General features: G+C 41.8%; 1 protein-coding gene across 1 annotated transcript in view; it reads left to right on the forward strand.

Moving 5' to 3' along the window:
- LOC311241049 (ethanolamine-phosphate cytidylyltransferase-like) overlaps positions 1–16,660 on the forward strand; it is a gene marked incomplete at its 3' end in the record, with an annotated part of 72,146 nt that extends 55,486 nt beyond the window's left edge. Inside the window, 12 exon segments of the mRNA XM_084329727.1 lie at positions 353–514; positions 2,726–2,792; positions 4,418–4,505; positions 5,589–5,616; positions 5,619–5,629; positions 7,378–7,510; positions 12,191–12,273; positions 12,915–12,992; positions 13,790–13,855; positions 15,443–15,508; positions 15,638–15,726; positions 16,546–16,660. Of these exon segments, the coding sequence (XP_084185853.1) occupies positions 353–514; positions 2,726–2,792; positions 4,418–4,505; positions 5,589–5,616; positions 5,619–5,629; positions 7,378–7,510; positions 12,191–12,273; positions 12,915–12,992; positions 13,790–13,855; positions 15,443–15,508; positions 15,638–15,726; positions 16,546–16,660 (986 nt within the window).
- Between the last annotated feature and the right edge of the window lie 3,202 nt (positions 16,661–19,862).

The raw sequence follows: 19,862 nt of genomic DNA on the forward strand, positions 1-19,862 counted from the left end.
TCCCCCAAGGGGATCAATAAAGGAATAATCTTATGTTATTATTATGTTATGTTATGTTATCAGGCTTCTTTTTTCTTTGATCACAATTTCAAATATTTTATTTGCCCTTATGTTGAAACAACAATTGTTAAAATGTCCATTCATTCATTTTTATTTATGCAAAAAAATGATTTGCTAACTGATCCAATAGTTGACTATTGGAATTTTGGAAAATGTAACCTACACAGTTTATTGATAAAAAAAAATAAAAGGACAATATAATTCAATGCATAGTTGTTATCAGGCTTCTTCTTACACATTTCGCCCTTGGGTCGTCAGTCCTGTTCTCTGACATGTGACTCTTGCCCTCCAGGTGAGATCTCGAAGCACAAGGGCCCGCCGGTGTTCACCCAGGAGGAGAGGTACAAGATGGTGCGAGCCATCAAGTGGGTGGACGAGATAGTGGAGGGAGCCCCCTACGTCACCACGCTGGGGACCCTCGACAAGTACAACAGTGACTTCTGCGTACACGGGGGTACGAGCGAGCGCACACTCAGGTTATGGAGGAATTGTAACGCGCGCACAGTTATTGAAAACGGCTTTAATAATGATAAATCATAATAATAATAATACATTTTATTTGTAGTCCACTTTACATTTCACAATGAAATGTCACTGTGCTACATGTGAAAACAAAGCAAAGTAAAAAAAATTATAATAATAATAATAATGTATAGAATAAAAATGTAAAGCAACAGATAGAATAGACAAAGCTAGGGGCAATTCCAAAACACAAAGCAAAAACAAAGTGGAATTATCCAAAGGCTCTATTAAAGAGGAGGGTTTCTAGGCCTCGTTTAAACATGTCCACAGACTGTGGAGCTCTCAGGTGGTCAAGGGAGACCATTCCACAGCCTGGAAGCAGCTCCCGATCTCTTTATATTTTTTTATTATTATATATAGTTATGTCACAGAACTGACTTTGCCTTGAATGCGGTTTAACATATAGACGGTTTCAAAGTGACAACAATAAAGTTTTGAAAGGACTCACGTTTATTGCAATGTTTACTAATGTAATAACTGACAGGACATACATTTGGGTCCAGACTGTTCCCTGGCAACATAATTCCAGTGAGACCGTCTATACGCTATAGGATCCTGATGAGAGTGCGGAAATACCACCACATCACTCCCATCCTCGAGTCCCTACACTGGCTCCCTGTCTCACTCCGGATTGAGTTCAAGGTCTCCCTGCTCACCCACAAATGCCTCTACGGAAACGCCCCCCCCTATACCTCAAAGAACTCATCACCCCTCACTCCTCCTCTCGACATCTCCGCTCTGGCCAGGCAAACCTCCTCCAGCGCCCAAGGACAAATCTCTGCACTATGGGAGATCGGGCTTTTTGCTCTTCCGCTCCCAGTCTGTGGAATGCTCTCCCTGACTACCTGAGAGCACCACAGACTGTGGATGCTTTTAAGAAAGGCCTCAAAACTCACCTTTTTAGTAGTGCCTTCTGTTGACTTTTTATCGAATTTTTAGCTCCACACATTTTATGTTCTTTTACCAATTTATTTGATCAGTTTTATTTATTCTATGTTATTCTATGTTTTAGTCTTGCCTATTTTTATATTCTTTCATTCCTTTATTCTCGCTAGTTTTTAAGTTCTTTTAAATGTAGCGCTTTGAGATTTGCCCCGCAACTGTAAAGCGCATTACAAATGGAATCTATTATTATTATTATTACGCTGTTACTGTATTTCAGACTATATATAACACTAACATATACGCTGTTATTTCAGATTATATATAACACTAACATATACACTGTTATTTCAGATTATATATAACACTAACATATATGCTGTTATTTCAGATTATATATAACACTAACATATACACTGTTGTTTCATCACTAACATATTTCAGATTATATATAACACTAACATATACACTGATTTCAGATCATATATATCACTAACATACACTGTTATTTCAGATGATATATAACACTAACATACACTGTTATTTCAGATGATATATAACACTACATTTACATTTAGTCATTTAGCTGAACGCTTTTATCCAAAGCGATTTACAAGTTCTGTACGACAAGACGTCAGGAAGGGCACAACTCTATCAGCTGAGTAACAATGTTCATCAAAGTGTTGAGTGTTGGTTAGTATATTACGTAGGACAAGTGCATGACAGTAGTTAGGGTTAGAATAATTTATATATTTTTTAAACACTAACATATACACTGTTATTTCAGATGATATATAACACTAACATATACACTGTTCAGATGATACTGTATATAACACTAACGTAAATTATATGCTGTTATTTCAGATGATACTGTATATAACACTAACGTAAATTATATGCTGTTATTTCAGATGATACTGTATATAACACTAACGTAAATTATATGCTGTTATTTCAGATGATACTGTATATAACACTAACGTATGCTGTTATTTCAGATGATATATAACACTAACATATACACTGTTCAGATTATATATAACACTAACATATACACTGTTCAGATTATATATAACACTAACATATACACTGTTCAGATGATATATAACACTAACATATACACTATTCAGATGATACTGTATATAACACTAACATATATGCTGTTATTTCAGATGATACTGTATATAACACTAACATATATGCTGTTATTTCAGAGGATACTGTATCTAACACTAACATATATACGCTGTTATTTCAGATGATATAACACTAACAGTTGATGGGAAGGACACATACGAGGAAGTGAAGAAGGCAGGGAGATACAGGTGAGACCTGCGTCTGAAACATAACAATAATATTCAAATATAAAGGGAGCGGTGGTTCTTATCCATCGTATTCCCTTACGTCGTCACCACGGACATCGTGGTAGGCAAACAACAGCTGATTATAATGAAATGACAACCATAACAGCCGTACGAGCTGTGTCTAGTCTACGGCATTGCGATAGTGATATTGCTGATATTGGTAGTAAATTGGCTCATAAGCTCATTACTCATATGGGGGCGACAGTGGCTCAAGAGGTAGAGTGGTCACCTAGTAGTCGGGAGGTTCCCGGTTCGATTCCCCCTCCTCCCGGGCAGCGTGTCGAAGTGTCCATGAGCAAGACACTCAACAACCCCTAATTGCTCCCGATGAGCAGGTCGGCACCTCGCATGGTCGCCTCCGCCGTCGGTGTGTGAATGGGTGAATGGAACAAATGGGTGAATAGAACAAAATTGTAAAGCGCTTTGGATAAAAGCCGCACCATTTACAATCGATATGCTTATATTCAGAGTTAATTATATTGTTTACACTAGGGATGTCCCGATCACGTTTTTTTGCTCCCGATCCGATCCCGATCATGTGATTTTGAGTATCTACCGATACCGATATTTCCCGATCCGATCAAAATTATTTTTTTTATTTTTTTTTATTCAACAAACATGACCATGTTCACGTCTTAAACTCATACTGAGGCCTTAGTTTTGGTTTTAAATTGCATATCATCATTCATTTATTTATTGTCACACAGAGCAGAAGAATTTTGCCAAAACAAACCAATAGTATCCAGCTGCAGAACAGCAGACCAGCCACACTCAGACCCAAACGCATTTCCTTTGATTTAATTATACATCAAATGATTTATGAAGTTAACTTTTCACCTGGATAACGTCAACATTCAGGGTGAATGTAATGTGAGAAATTGGGATAAAAAAAATTTAAATAAAAATTATTTGGGTCTGAGATTGTGGCTGGTCTGCCGTTCTGCAGCTGGATACTATTGGTTTGTTTTGGCAAAATTCTTCTGCTCTGTGACAATAAATAAATGAATGATGATATGCAATTTAAAACCAAAACTAAGGCCTCAGTATGAGTTTAAGACGTGAACATGGTCATGTTTGTTGAAAAAAAAAAAAAAAAAAGTAAAAAAAAAAAAAAACGTTTTTTTTTTTTTTTTTTTTTATTGCCGATCCCGATCTTCGAAAATCACGTGATCGGCCCCGATCCCGATCACGTGATCGGATCGGGACATCCCTAGTTTACACTGCTTATTTTTTATCTGTACTATAATTGTATTGCCTATATTTACGTCTTCTACTATTACCCTGCCCATATCTTTACCTCCCCTCCCCCATGCCACTATGACACACTCCTGACGCCTGCATAGGAGAAAGTGTCATCAATTTCCTACCGATATCACTATCGCAATGCCATAAACACAGCTCTTACGGCTGTTGTTATGGCAGTCATTTAATCCAAGTTATCAATAAAGGAACATCTTATCTTATCTCTTAATGAGAATAATATGAACTGCGCGTGTGGTAGTCTTCTACACACCGTAAGACTCGCGGTGTCTCTCCCAACTTGCCTCACGGTGAGCCGTTCTTGTCTTCTTTGACCTTTGACCCAGGGAGTGTAAGAGGACCCAGGGCGTGTCCACCACAGACCTGGTGGGCCGCATGCTGCTGATGACCAAAGCCCACCACAGCAACATTATTGTGAGTAGAGCGCAGACTACACTCCTGTCTCTCCTTATTGTCCTCACACACACTCCTGTCTCTCCTTATTGTCCTCACACACACTCCTGTCTCTCCTTATTGTCCTCACACACACTCCTGTCTCTCCTTATTGTCCTCACACACACTCCTGTCTCTCCTTATTGTCCTCACACACACTCACTGTCTCTCCTTATTGTCCTCACACACACTCCTGTCTCTCCTTATTGTCCTCACACACACTCCTGTCTCTCCTTATTGTCCTCACACACACTCCTGTCTCTCCTTATTGTCCTCACACACACACTCCTGTCACTCCTTATTGTCCTCACACACACTCCTGTCTCTCCTTATTGTCCTCACACACTCCGGTCTCTCCTTATTGTCCTCACACACACTCCTGTCACTCCTTATTGTCCTCACACACACTCCTGTCTCTCCTTATTGTCCTCACACACACTCCTGTCACTCCTTATTGTCCTCACACACACTCCTGTCTCTCCTTATTGTCCTCACACACACTCCTGTCTCTCCTTATTGTCCTCACACACACTCCTGTCTCTCCTTATTGTCCTCACACACACTCCTGTCTCTCCTTATTGTCCTCACACACACTCCTGTCTCTCCTTATTGTCCTCACACACACACTCCTGTCACTCCTTATTGTCCTCACACACACTCCTGTCTCTCCTTATTGTCCTCACACACACACTCACTGTCTCTCCTTATTGTCCTCACACACAGACTCCTGTCTCTCCTTATTGTCCTCACACACACTCCTGTCTCTCCTTATTGTCCTCACATACACTCCTGTCACTCCTTATTGTCCTCACACACACTCCTGTTTCTCCTTGTTGTCCTCACACACACTCCTGTCTCTCTTATTGTCTCACACACACGCTCCTGTCTCTCCTTATTGTCCTCACACACACTCCTGTCTCTCCTTATTGTCCTCACACACACTCCTGTCTCTCCTTGTTGTCCTCACACACACTCCTGTCTCTCCTTATTGTCCTCACACACACGCTCCTGTCTCCCTTATTGTCCTCACACACACACCCTGACACTCTGCTCTCCTTCATGTAGGCTAGTTCGGACTATCAACAGCACACAGACACTTCGGAAAGGTAGGTGCCACGCCTGTTGTGACCCGTTCCCTGCTTATTCGCCTGTGATCACAAAGTCACACAATATACACTGCTAGCTATAACTAGCTAGCTAGCATACTGCACCTTATGTGTATACTGTATACTTACTTCATCAGAGCATATATTTTGCATTTTAGATTAGTTATTACCGTACTTTTCGCACTATAAGCCGCACCTGACTATAAGCCGCAGCAGCTAAATTGAATGATGTGTACATATATAGCCGCACTGGACTATAAGCCGCATGTGTTTTAATGTTTAATTACCATATGTAAGGAGTGGAGCATACATACCCTCACCTTGCACCTTGACCTTTTTACACTGCCTACTTGCCCATTATGCATATGTCCAGACAGAGTTAATTATATACATTGCCTATTTTTATATTTTTTATTTGTACTTCTCCACTGTACAATAATTACACGACCTGTACCGTGTCTTCTACTACCTTACCTCACCTCCCCCCTCCCCATGCTGCTATGATGCCTGAATTTCCCCCAAGGGAATCAATAAAGGAATAATCTTATCGTATCTTAACTTGCTAGCTATAACTTTTAACCGGGGTCCGGTCTATATTCTGGGGGGGGGGAACAACCCTCGGCGCTTTTGCTGTCGCTCTGTTGTTAGTCACCCGAGTCGCCAAAGTTGCTCTCGGACCCCAGATGCCAAACCGTTGACAAACAAAGGCCTTTAGTGTGGTTTAGTTTATAACCGCGCTTGCTGGGCCAGGCCGAGCGGACAATGAATGCCACCTCTGTTCCCGGATGGGGAAGCTGAACGCCGGGGTCGACGTGTTGATTGGGAATAATGTGAAAAGGATAGAGCGGGGCATTTTTTTTGTCTCCCAAGAGTGAAAAGGGAAAAGTGACGCTGTGAGTTTGGCTGACGGTGAATACCGGCGTTAGGGACACGCTCGGCTTTTCAAGTGGCCACTCGTTCTGTGTGACTCATTTTGTGACTCATCAGTTACTCGTTCAGCCACCAGGTGGTGCTGCTGCTGCAGAGTTAATTTTCATAATGAACTGGAGATGATACCCTAACCTTTACTTTAACCCTAACCTTACTGGAGGCCTCACGTCGTCTAACCCTACGTATATGTAACCCTGTATGTTATACAGTATGTAACCATAATTATACTGTATATTTCATTTCAAACCTTTATTTAAACTGGAATGGCAACTGAGGTTTCACTCATTTACAGTCACGTCGAGTGTACATACAGAAATAAGCACAAAAAAAAGGCATACTAAATCACATGGCATGTAAAATTGTAAAATCATAATAAGACAACAAGGCGAGGCAAAAGTAAGGACAACAAATCAACTAAAACACGTACAACTTGATCGACAACGGTTGGAGATCATCTTGACGATTGATTTTCGGAAAGATATCGCCATCTTTTTTTTTTAATATTTATTTTTTAGCGTTTATCGCTTTTTACTACCGGGCAGTCCAGTAGAGAGAGAGAGAGAGAGAGAGAGAGAGAGGAGGAACGGGAGACAGAGTGGGCGGAAGACATTCGGCAAATAACGACGGGTCCAGGAATCGAACCCGGGTCAGCCGTGCCGCGACTTATGCGCGTTATGTGGTTCGCCACCGGGGCGCCCACTAGATATCGCCATCTTTGACATTGACAACAAGTTACAACAAGCCCCGGTGACGTCCGTGTCCCCGTGTGATATACTCTGTGTACTTATTTCTCCTGTCTCTGGGGTCACGGGGGTCAGAAGGGCCACAGTCCGTGGACGGGCGTGTCTCAGTTCCTGCAGACGTCCCAGAAGATCATCCAGTTCGCCTCCGGTCAGGAGCCGCAGCCGGGAGACTCCATCATCTACGTGGCCGGAGCCTTCGACCTGTTTCGTATCCTTTATATGCACCCTTTTATTCTTATTTTTATTTAACCCTTTTCACTACCACCATCTACAGAAGGTTAACCTTTCACTACCACACTACAGACAGTTAACCCCCCCCCCCCCCCTTTCTAACTCACCCCCCGCCTCCAATCCAATACCTGGGCCATTCAGATTCAGATTCAGATTCCTTTATTAAGCCATTTGTGTAAAAACACATTGGTAATTGTTGCGGCATTACAGTTTATGCATTTTTCCATTATTTTTTTCCCCCAGTAACAACAACACAGACACAGACACAGGACAAAAAAACAGTGCAGTGGAGGACTAATAATTTAAATATATATAAAGTGTAAAGTGTAAAGTGCAGAGTTCCAGTAAAGACCAGTGCAGTGTCATTGTGCCAGTGTCACTTGGGGGCGGGGGGGGGGGGGGGGGGGGGGGGGCTGAGGCATTGATCAGGGGGAAGAAGAAACTCAGTCTGTGATGAGCTTTCACAGCCTTTGGGATCCTCAGCCTTCTCCCAGAGGGGAGCAGCAGGGTGAAGAGGCTGTGTCCGGGGTGGGAGGGGTCGGCCGTGATCTCTCTTGCCCTCTTCAGCGCCCTGGAGTCGTGCAGGGACCTGAGGGAGGGCAGGGGACAGCCGATCACCCTCTCCGCGGAGCGAATCACCCGCCATCCTACCCACAATCCCTTTCTCTCTACTATAAAAACCTAGGTTTCACTGGATTCTAGGAGCTCTCTGGGGGGGATACTGTACGTCCGGCCAGTATCCACTTAGAGTCATCCGCCGTAACTCTTGATTTACTTGTACCTGTTTGGGTAATAATAATAAACCTGTGTTTAACCAAGTCTATATTTGACTAAGTACATTCATTGATCCGGTTATATTCCTCTACAGACGGCTCCATGGATGAATAGGACACTGGCTTTGAGGATAGAATGTTTGCATGAGCTCCGCCTCCTACACTCAATCAAGTTCACAAATTCTGGCTTCATAGACAATGAAACGGGGGCCGCCGCTGGCTTCGTGGAACCGCCATGAAATATTTAGTTGAGTTCTTCCCACACCGAAGGTTAGGGTTCTATTCTAAACGTCGCTAATGGCTCCGAACCATCATTTTGAATCACTACCCTATTCATCTTTTATGGAGCAGATCTGGAATCCTCTGGGTACAGTGTCTACAATTAGGTGAGATCAAAGTCTGAGAGAGAGACAGAGACGGAGAGAGAGAGAGAGAGAGAGAGAGAGACGGAGAGAGAGAGAGAGAGAGAGACAGAGAGAGAGATAGAGACAGAGAGAGAGAGTATGTGTGGAACGTGTTCACAAATATTGACTTAACTGTCCTCCTGGGATAACATATGAATTGTTAAAGATCCAATACATTTTTATTTATTGGTCGCCCCCCTCAAGGTCAGAGTGACATAAACTCATGGATCAGGTCCTCTTTCCAGGAAGAGAACACAAAGGATTTCGTTAGAAGAAAATAAAAAAGGAAAAATAATTTTGTATCCACTTTTATCCAAAGCGAATGACAGATTGTGAACAACATGTCACCAGGAGGGGTTTCTTCTCTGGCAGCCAAGGATCAGTGGCGTTGTTCGTCAAATAATAGCAAGCTTGAGTGTTCCACTCTGACTGCATAGTAGTGTAGACATATTAGCACGATTGGTCGTAGTATAAGACAAGTAAGTAAGTAAGGTTTATTTATATAGCACCTTTCACAGACCAGGGTCACAAAGTGCTTCACATATAAAAACATCATTAAAGTGCAAGTATAGCAGCAGAAAGTAATTAAAAACGTGAAAGAGAAAAGAAAAAAAAACAGATAAAAAGACATAAAAGATTTACACAAGCATAGTTAGCCAAAAGCCTGTTTGAACAAAACAGTCTTAGCTGCTTTTTATTAAAAGTGTTTACCGAGACCACAGTTCTTTGGTCCATGGGCAGAGCATTCCATAGCCTGGGGGCCACGGTTTCGAAGGCTCGGCCACCTTTTGTTTTTAATCTAGACCGGGGGACAGCCAGCAAGCCCTGGTCAGAAGACCTGAGAGATCTACTCGTGGTGTAGGCCTCTGCATGCTACAGTCAGAAACTTCAAAGCAACTGCAACACAACATCGACAAAGCAACGGTGTTTTAGACACTCTGCCTTTATGCTTCTGCAACATCGACGCGCAAAGTTAGTTTAACTAAAGTTAGTTTAGGTTTGTGTTAACGTTAGATAATGTACAAAATAAACGTATTTCCGGTGATTTTAGACGTTGCTCTTTTATTTTGAAATCCCCCGACCGGAAGTGTTATAGTGTCTGTTGCTAGCAGCTTAACTTTCTGTGCTTTTCGAGCTAACGTTACCGTAACGTCATTAGTTTCCAATGGAGAGGACCTCGGCTCACATGCAGCTCAAACTACCTATTGGAATAAATTAATTGATTGATGTTTAACTTGTCCCTGTGTGTGTCCAGTCATTTCGACTAGCAAACGTTGTATTTAACGTTAAAGTTACCTCAGGATACCATTATATTTAGTTGGTTAGCTATGTAGCTAATGTGGATAGCATTTTGTATAGCACCAATGCTAGCTGGCTGGCTACAGCTTTATTTACTAAATTATGGAGGCTTTTTAATCGTCAAGGTAAGAGAGGATTTGTCATGATCAACTGAAGGCGTATGCTATGGAACAATATGTGCTTGGGTTTTCAGAAAAAGGCCAGCTATGTGACGCTAATTATTTAGCATCAACGCTGGCTGGCTACAACAATGGCGGATGGTATTCTCTGCGAGACCAATATTATTCTATGACAGCCCCGCCCCCATTCGCTAACCAACCAATCACTGCTACGCAATATCAACGCAACGGTTGTTTAGGTTAGATTTTGGAGACATGTTTGGATTTGGAGGCATCCTCGCAACACAGTCTACAAGACCCTAAACAACAACCGCGCTGAAATCGTGCTGATGTTGTGTTGAAGTTGCTTTGAAGTTGCTGTAGCATGTAGAGGCCTTAAGGACTAGGGATGGGTACCAAATTCGGTACTTTTGAGGTACCGAACCGAAACACGTCGGTACTACCGAGTATCGATTCAAGTGAGATACCAAAAAGAATAAATAAAACATTTATTAAATTTTTTTTACTTTTTTTTACTTTTTTTGACCTTTTTTCTTTTCATGTCAACGTTCACACGCACAATATATGCTTACCTAGGATTTGACTTGATTCAACAACAAAGCAGTCGGAGCAATGGCAAGCCGAAAACTGTCGAAATTGTAGTTATTTTGTATACGTTTGGATTTTTTTTTCGCGACTGAGGTAGGTAAATTAAATTTCTTGAGACTAAAGTACCGAAAAAAGGTACCGTTGGGTACCGGTATCGATTCACAGGTACCGGTACCGGTATCGATTCAAATGTGAAAGGTACCCATCCCTAGTAAGGACACAGTAGGTCGCAGATGTACGCAGGTGCCTGACCATGGAGTGCTCTGTGGGTGATGACCAGAACCTTAAACTGAATTCTAAATTTGATGGGGAGCCAGTGAAGGGAAACTAAGAGTGATGTGGCATGACTTTCTGGACCTAGTCAGCAGCCTTGCAGCTGAATTCTGGACCATTAGTAGCCGGCCCAACCAAGGTGGACACATCGAGGCAAGTGAACAGGGAGTTGTACAACAACAAGTGTTGTAGTACTCGAGTCCAGGACTCGGACTCGAGACTCGACTTGGACTTGAGCACTGATGACTTGGACTTGGACTCGAGCATTGACTGCATTCGGACTCGGAAGGTGCAGACGAGGACTCAGACTTGTTCATTTATAAATACAGTTATTTATTATTAAACATTTTTGTAATATGCCCTAATCATTTTGGCATACGATATTGATGGCTATATTAATACCGTAACATTCTTTAATTTTGTGCAAGGGCAGACACGTGTGTTCCACCTACATGCGGATTCACGTCGATACCCTCATGTTCAGTACTTGAGATGCCTAAAGAGACGCCCCGAATCGAGCGCGGAGTGGACTCAACCTTGATGACTCGGACTAAGGTAATGGGGACTCGACTCAGACTCTTCTTTGGTGACTTGGACTTGGACTCGGGCTCGAACACTGGGGACATGAGACTCAACTCGGACTCGAGATTTAGTGCCTCGACTACAACACCGGTATGAGAATAGTAGTAGCGTAGTATTAGTCTGGTTAGTATCTAACCATATTATTGGTGGGTGATGGTGGTGTTAAGGAGCTGCGAGCGGAAGATGTTGAGGTATGTGGCGGGAGTCAGATGGCAGGACGGGAGGACCAGTGCCGAGGTGGATGAGATCTGTGTGGTGTCAGGGAAATTGATTTCAAGGTGAGATATGGACGTCTCGGGTGGTTTGGACATGTGAGAAGATCGGAGGAGGGGGGGATGTTGAGAGGGGTGGAGGATATGATTGTGGATGGGCGGAGGAGGCCGAGAGGGAGACCGAAGCAGACGTGGAGGGGATGTGTGGAGAATGATATGAGGGATCTGGAGATACATGAAGACATGGCACAAAACCGTGCCCAGTGGCGTGGAGTCATCGCCCCGTCCAACCTCACTGTAGTGGGGGAAATGACGTTAAACGAAGATGATGATGATGACTGTGGATGAGTTTATTGTCTGTGCTAAATAATCCCAGATGTCAAACTGATCCTTGACCAGCCTTCCAGATATCGGCCACGTGGACTTCCTGGAAGCAGTGTATAATCTCTCAGATAAGCCATACGTTATAGTGGGGTTGCACTTCGACCAGGTCAGTCTCCTCTTCCTCTGACGATACATATATATATAATATTATTGCATCCCTTTGCGACGTAATTGAATTAATTGAGTAATTAATTAATTTTATATACTGTTCAGAGATAGCTATTTCTTAACCAGGAAATGAAAGCGTTGACTTGCCAGTGTTTTACTGCAATCTAAATGATATATATTACATTAAATATTAAATAATAATATATATATCATTACTAAAAGTGATATATATAATTATTATCATTATATTCTATTCTATTCCACTGTGTTTGTATTCTAATTTAGTGCATATATTCTACAACAATCCTGCACAATTGTACAGTCCTGTCCTTTATTATATTGTATTTTTTATTCTAATTTAGTTTATATATTCCATTTTATTTTATTCTACTTTCATTTACTTTTTCCCTCATTTACTCCTACTTACCTACAAAGTCTCGGCGACATTGAAAATGAGGGTGCACCTCAATTGTCTTTTCGAGAAATAAATAAAGGTTTGAATGAACTTGCTCCTAAGTGTTGATATTGTCTGTTAATGTCGATGCACCAAATGACCAAGACAAATTCCTTGTATGTGCCAAGCTTACTATAGCAATCAAGACTTTTCTGATTCTGATTCTGATTCATATATTATTCCAGGAGGTGAACCGCTACAAAGGGAAGAATTACCCCATCATGAATGTCCATGAGAGAACGCTCAGCGTGCTGGCTTGTAGAGTGAGTTCCTCCTCTCTCCTCTCTCCTCTCTCCCATCAACGTTACTCACCGTAGGGATGGGCGATATGGCCAAAAATGTTATCACGATAAAAAATATATAAAAAATTCATATAGATAATTATCGCTATTTTGAAATTGTTAAAAAAAATTACAAATTTCTGTTTATTACAAGTTTCTTTTGCAGCAATTCTTTGTTGTTGCCGCCATCTTTAGTGTTACAACCCCTCACACTCCAGTTCTCAGGCTGCAGCTGGTTTGAAAGCGAAAGTAAACAGGCTTCTCTGCTGGCTGTGGCTCCAGGGGAGTTGAATAGTTCTGGCTCTGCTAGTTTCTTTTCTATCTTTTGGCGCTTTTTTGGTGGACAAACCACCGCACATGTGCACCGTGACTCGTGACTGGAGACTAGCTCTGCTAGCACACATAGCCTACTGTGTACAGACGGTTTCAAACTGTATTTTAAATTAGAAAGCAAACCAAATAAATGGACAAGAGAAAAATACATCTCAATTTGGTCAGTATTGTCATTTAGCAAAGCCATTACTTTAAGTTGCAAGCAAGAAATACAAGTCTGTCCACTGTCTCTGGTTTTAAAACTGCCCTGTTGCAGGTCACAATACAAATGTAAACAAATGTATTATCGACCACGTTTCATATCGACGAGGAAAAATATATCGCGATAATTATCGTTATCGTTTTATCGCCCAGCTCTAACTCACCGTCGTCGTTCTCTTCCCAAAGAGACGTTAGGAACTAAAACCTCCTGATGATTATTTTTGTGTCCGTCTGTCTTCCTGCAGTACGTTTCTGAAGTGGTGATCGGAGCACCCTTCGCGGTCACCAGAGACCTGCTGGACCACTTCAAGGTAAACAAAGGAGACCAATTCCCAGTTGTTGTTATTATTAGCAGTGGTGCAGTGGTGATTTCATAAGGGGTCGCACAGGATGTAGCCTTCAATATATAAAGTCATTTCAATTGCCTTACTTATTTACGGAAGCCCAAAGAGGCCGTACATTCATGCATTTTATTTGCTCCAGTTTTTTCCCGTGATAACGAGTTAATTTAATTAGTTTTCTCGTGAAAACGAAACGATAGTCTATATATTAAATCACTGCAGGAAACATCATTCAGTGTCGCAATGTCAGAGGAGCGGGTAGCCCCGTTCGTGACTATGATGCACTCGGTGCATCACAGTCACAAAAGGGGCTAAGCAGGAGGATATTGATCACTGCGTCACATATCTCTTCAGGCCTGACACAGGCTGAAATAGCTTTATGCCTTGCTGTTACAGATAATATATATACACATTAATGTGCCTCAAAGTGCAATCAAAGTGAGCTCTCAAAGAGCACCTGGCTACGGGAGGCTGCAACGCGAAACTGGCCCCCGTATGTCCAAACCCCTCCCACCCACCCCCTCCTAATGTACAGTTTCCTCCCCATCGTATGTATATTTTCTGTTAGGATCTCTGTTTAACAGTACTGTATATTTGCATATATTGTATGTCGCAAATCTAACAGTACTGGGTATACCTGTATGTCATGTACCCCCCTGAAATAAATTAATCCGATTTAATTTGTTTTCTCGTGATAACGCGATAATTATCACGAGAAAACGAGAAAACGGAGTAAATAAAATGTATGAATGTACGGCCGCTTAGGGCTTCCGTACTTAGATTAAATACTAATTGTATTGTCAGTACAGTACAGCGAAAATAAGTTTGTCATCTAACCAGAGTGCAAATGTAACCGTAAAGTGCAAACAATACAGTACTGAAAGCATGATCATTATGTGCATAAATAGTAGGAAACATGTTTGTATAGGAAATGACTAGTTTTAGTTTAGTTTTTGTAAATATTTCCTTGAAATAGAGACGCTGAAAAGGGTAGCAGGGATAAAGCAGCAAGGATAAAGAGAAAGAGGGGAAAAGAGACAGAGGGGGAAGAAGAGAGAGGATCCGAACAAAAAGGATTAGAAGTGAGAGTAGACGAAACAAACGGTAGAAAGACCACAGATAAAGAGGAACAAGGCAGCACAGAGCGAGAGACATTTCAGTGCTATTGTTATGCAAAGTAGCCAGGTGGGCACTTAGCTCACGAGTCGAGTTGAACGCATTCTTGTGTGCGCGTGCACGCGCGTGCACATCCGTGCATGTGCATGTGCGTGTGCGTGCTTCTGCTCAGAAAGGAGGTGGAACGGCGTATCTACACTGAGTAGATACACTCATTTACAGTGTCGTCGAGATGTTACATTCACAAGTGTCAGTGTGTTAATAAATACAGAAACATCAGACAATTAGAACAATTAAGAGCACATAAAAAAAAAATATAATAAACAAAACAAAAAAAAAACATAATTTATATATACATAAAAAAATTCAAACAGAGGTTATGCTCTCAGTGTCCCAGAATGTAACGTGTAACAAGCCAAACGCACGGCACTGTGTCCTCAGGTGGATCTTGTGTGTCACGGAAAGACAAGGGTATCCCCAGACAAAGACGGCTCCGACCCTTACGCTGTAAGATCCCCGTTATATTTCCCATTTTTTACACAATAATATCATGGGAATGGACTCAGAAAGTCAAAAGGCGAGGAGGAGTGTTTAGAGAGACGGCGGCTTTGACAAAGAGAACTCTGTGGTTCGCAGGAGCCGCGGAGGAAAGGAATCCTGCGCACCGTGGATAGCGGGAACAGCCTGACTACTGACGCCATCGTCCAGAGGATCATCAAGAACAGGTACGGTGAGAGGGTGCAGTTCCTGTGTAGAAACACTAGGGGGGAGCGATAAACAAAACATCACTATCACCTCCACTTGGAAGATAATGCAGGCTATACTCTGCTTAACCCACTAATACACACAGTTACATACGCGTCTGTCACAATGTGTTACATTAACACACCCTTCCTGGACATTATTATTATTATTATTATTATTATTATTATTATTATTATTATTATATTATTTGCACATATAAACTGTGAGCATCTGAACATGACACTGTTCATATTTTTCTGCACAATACTGCACAATTGCACAGCTCTGTTATATATTCTATTCCACTGTATTTTTTATTCTAATTCAGTCTATATATTCTACTATAATCCTGCACAATTGTACAGCCCTGTCCTATATTATATTATATTGTATTTTCTATTCTAATTTAGTTTATATATTCCATTTTATTTCATTCTACTTTAATTGTCTGTTAGTGTCGATGTACCAAACGACCAAGACAAATCCCTTGTATGTGCAAACTCACTTGGCAATAAAGACTTTTCTGATTCCGATCCTGATTCCGAGCTCTGCGTAATGCGGCCGATTGGACCTATGTTTCAACTGTATAATATGGTAAATGGTGAATGGTGCATTTATATAACAGCTTTTATCCAAAGCGCTTTACAATTTGTTCCTCACATTCACCCGTTCGCTCACACATTCACACACCGACAGTGGAGGCGACCATGCGAGGTGCCGACCTGCTCATCGCGGAGCAATTGGGGGTCAGCTCATATTCTACTGTATGTGACCTGTATCGCCGATGTCGTTTCACCCAGATTGCTGTTCGAAGCCCGGAACCAGAAGAAAGAGGCTAAAGAGGTGGCGATGATCCAGGCCATGAAGCGACGAGAAGAAGAGAAGACTAAAGAAAGAGTCCAGACGGTCCTGTAGGAAGACAAGACGACACAATCGACACACAGCAGTCAAACCCACCTCCACACGGTCCTCACAGGAAGCTTTCTGTCTCTCTAGCTAGGCTACCAGGGCGGCTTAAGTTCTGTTGTGGGAGAGCGCCAGGTATTTGGTGTTTGGTGGGGATTTTTTTTAACGTCTTAATACAACGCTGTATGCAATTATATCATATGTCATTTCATTCGGTGTAATTCAACAAACTACCCTATACGGACATCTCCCTCGCTGCCTTCTCTGCTGAGCGACAGACTGGGCCCCCAGGATATACTGTATACGATACGACCGTGTCTCAAGACAATAGAATATACTGTATACGATACGACCGTGTCTCAGACTATAGAATATACTGTATACGACACAACCGTGTCTCAAGACAATAGGATATACTGTATACGATACAACCGCGTCTCAAGACAATAGAATATACTGTATACGACACAACCGTGTCTCAGACAATAGAATATACTGTATACGACACAACCGTGTCTCAGACAATAGAATATACTGTATACGACACAACTGTGTCTCAAGACAATAGAATATACTGTATACGACACAACCGTGTCTCAGACAATAGAATATACTGTATACGACACAACCGTGTCTCAGACAATAGAATATACTGTATACGACACAACCGTGTCTCAGACAATAGAATATACTGTATACGACACAACCGTGTCTCAGACAATAGAATATACCGTATACGACACCACCGTGTCTCAGACAATAGAATATACTGTATACAACACCACCGTGTTTCAGACAATAGGATATACAGTATACGACACAACCGTGTCTCAGACAATAGAATATACTGTATACGACACAACCGTGTTTCAGACAATAGGATATACAGTATATGAGACAACCGTGTCTCGAAGGATAGAATATACTGTATACGACACAACCGTGTCTCAGACAATAGAATATACCGTATACGACACAACCGTGTTTCAGACAATAGAATATACCGTATACGACACAACCACGTCTCGAATGGGCAAATAATATTTTTTGTTTTCAGCTATTTTTCATTCCATCAGATAATGTTTCCTTGTTTCAGTTTTTCAAAATGGGAGAATTTGTTATATGAGCATTTCTTTTTTTTATATAAATATATATATATATATATCGGGAACAAGCATAATGAGGGCCGAGCGGGGGTGGATTGAGATGTTGGTCAAGTCTCGTTGTCGCCTTGATGAACTGTGGGCTGATTACTCGACACAATGGACCCTCGTGGGCTGATTACTCGACATAATGGACCCTCGTGGGGCCTGACGATTGAGCATTGAACACTTTGTCATTTCCAGGGGGGCTGTTGCTGCTTTCTGCCCAGCAATTGACCATATTCACACGGCGGCCATTTTGCTCTTGTGCTCAGCGCACCGACGCGAGAGCTCAAATGGAGGCCGTGAGAATTTGGCCAGGTGGGTTTTAGCCCCTCTCAACACACACGCCGCAACTATCCAATCTATGTCTGTATATATGTACTGTATGTATCTACTGTATGATTAATAACAGGCTCTCTGGAAGATGCTGAAAAAAAAAAAACACTAAAGAGATTCGGAGACGCGATCTTCCCATCATCGTCCCTTTTGGAAGCGTTCCATCGGCTGGCTGACTCTGGAGAAGCCGGGGCGGGGGCCTCTGTTTGAATTTTAATTGATTATATACAGCGAAATGCTGCTAGACGGCATTAAGTCCGTCTAGCAGGCAGAGCTCTCTGTGCGCTGGTAGGTATTTTGTTGCTTACAGGAAGAATCGGTCTTTTGTTTTCCGCCTCTATTCGGCGTCCGCTGCCAACGGACAATATTTTGAACAGTGTGTTACTCCGGTATCTTTGGTATTATCTCACAGGTTTCCAGCTGCAGGGTTCGCACAAGGTCCTTGAAGTGGTAAAGTGCTTGATTTTATTTACAAAAAAAAAGTCAGGGCCTGGAATTCCTTGAAAACAGCCAATTCTTTTTTACAAGGTGTTTAAAAAGTCCTTGAAATTCAAATCAACCATTCGCATTGAATGTTTTGTTCATCTATGATCAAATTGTTCTGAATCAAGAAATAGTTTTTTTTTGGTTCTGTTTTAATCAAATCTGACGTCACTGTCTCGCGCGCTCCAACTGCTTTTCCTCATTTCTTCGCGTGTGATGCTCTAGCTGGCAAGCAGGCCAAGACGATGTAAAAAAAAAGAAAAGAAAAAACTGAATTGTATCCTTCGAGTGACATCCTTGAAAATGAAAAATAGTGCTTGGAAAAGTACATAAAAGTCCTTGCATTTCATTTAGCAATGTCTGGGAATCCTGCAGCTGGCAATCAACTCATGTTTTGATGCAACATTATTTTTTTTATTTTTTATCTGCCAATGTTATTCCCTTGGGAAGCGACAGTTGTGATTGGATGATCCATTTGACCTCTTTACTTTGCTAAAAAAAAAACTCCCCCGTGATTTGTCAGTAATTGCCTTTCAACAGAAGCTGGCTCCTACTTTTAAGCAACCAAAAAAGCACATAGCAGTGACCGAATCTTTAATCTCTTAACAAAGATTACACGGAGAGAGATGAAACTTCCGTAAAAAAAAAAAAAACTTTATTTCAGAAATTACTCGACAACGGTCGAGAAATCGTGTTCCTCGGCTAAACTGCTCACCGCTTCCTGGTGTACGTAGTTCAGCTCTTTTGGAAGTGAGAACGTATTGAATATTCAGTGGTCTGATTTATGGTACCCAACCTGACCTACCGTGACCCCAGAATGCACTGACTACAAGCTGACCTACCATGACTCCAGAATGCACTGACTACAAGCTGACCTACCATGACTCCAGAATGCACTGACAAAATGACCTACTGTAATCCCAGAATGCACTGACTACAAACTGACCTACTGTAATCCCAGAATGCACTGACTACAACTCTAACCTACCGTAATCCCAGAATGCACTGTCTACAACTCTAACCTACCGTAATCCCAGAATACACTGACTACAACTCTAACCTATCGTAATCCCAGAATGCACTGACTACAACTCTAACCTACCGTAATCCCAGAATGCACTGACTACAAACTGACCTACCGTAATCCCAGAATGCACTGACTACAACTCTAACCTACCATAATCCCAGAATGCACTGACTACAAACTGACCTACCGTAATCCCAGAATGCACTAACTACAACTCTAA

The sequence above is a fragment of the Notolepis coatsorum genome, assembly GCF_963971535.1.
Source record: "Notolepis coatsorum genome assembly, chromosome: 14".
Lineage (NCBI taxonomy): Eukaryota > Metazoa > Chordata > Actinopteri > Aulopiformes > Paralepididae > Notolepis > Notolepis coatsorum.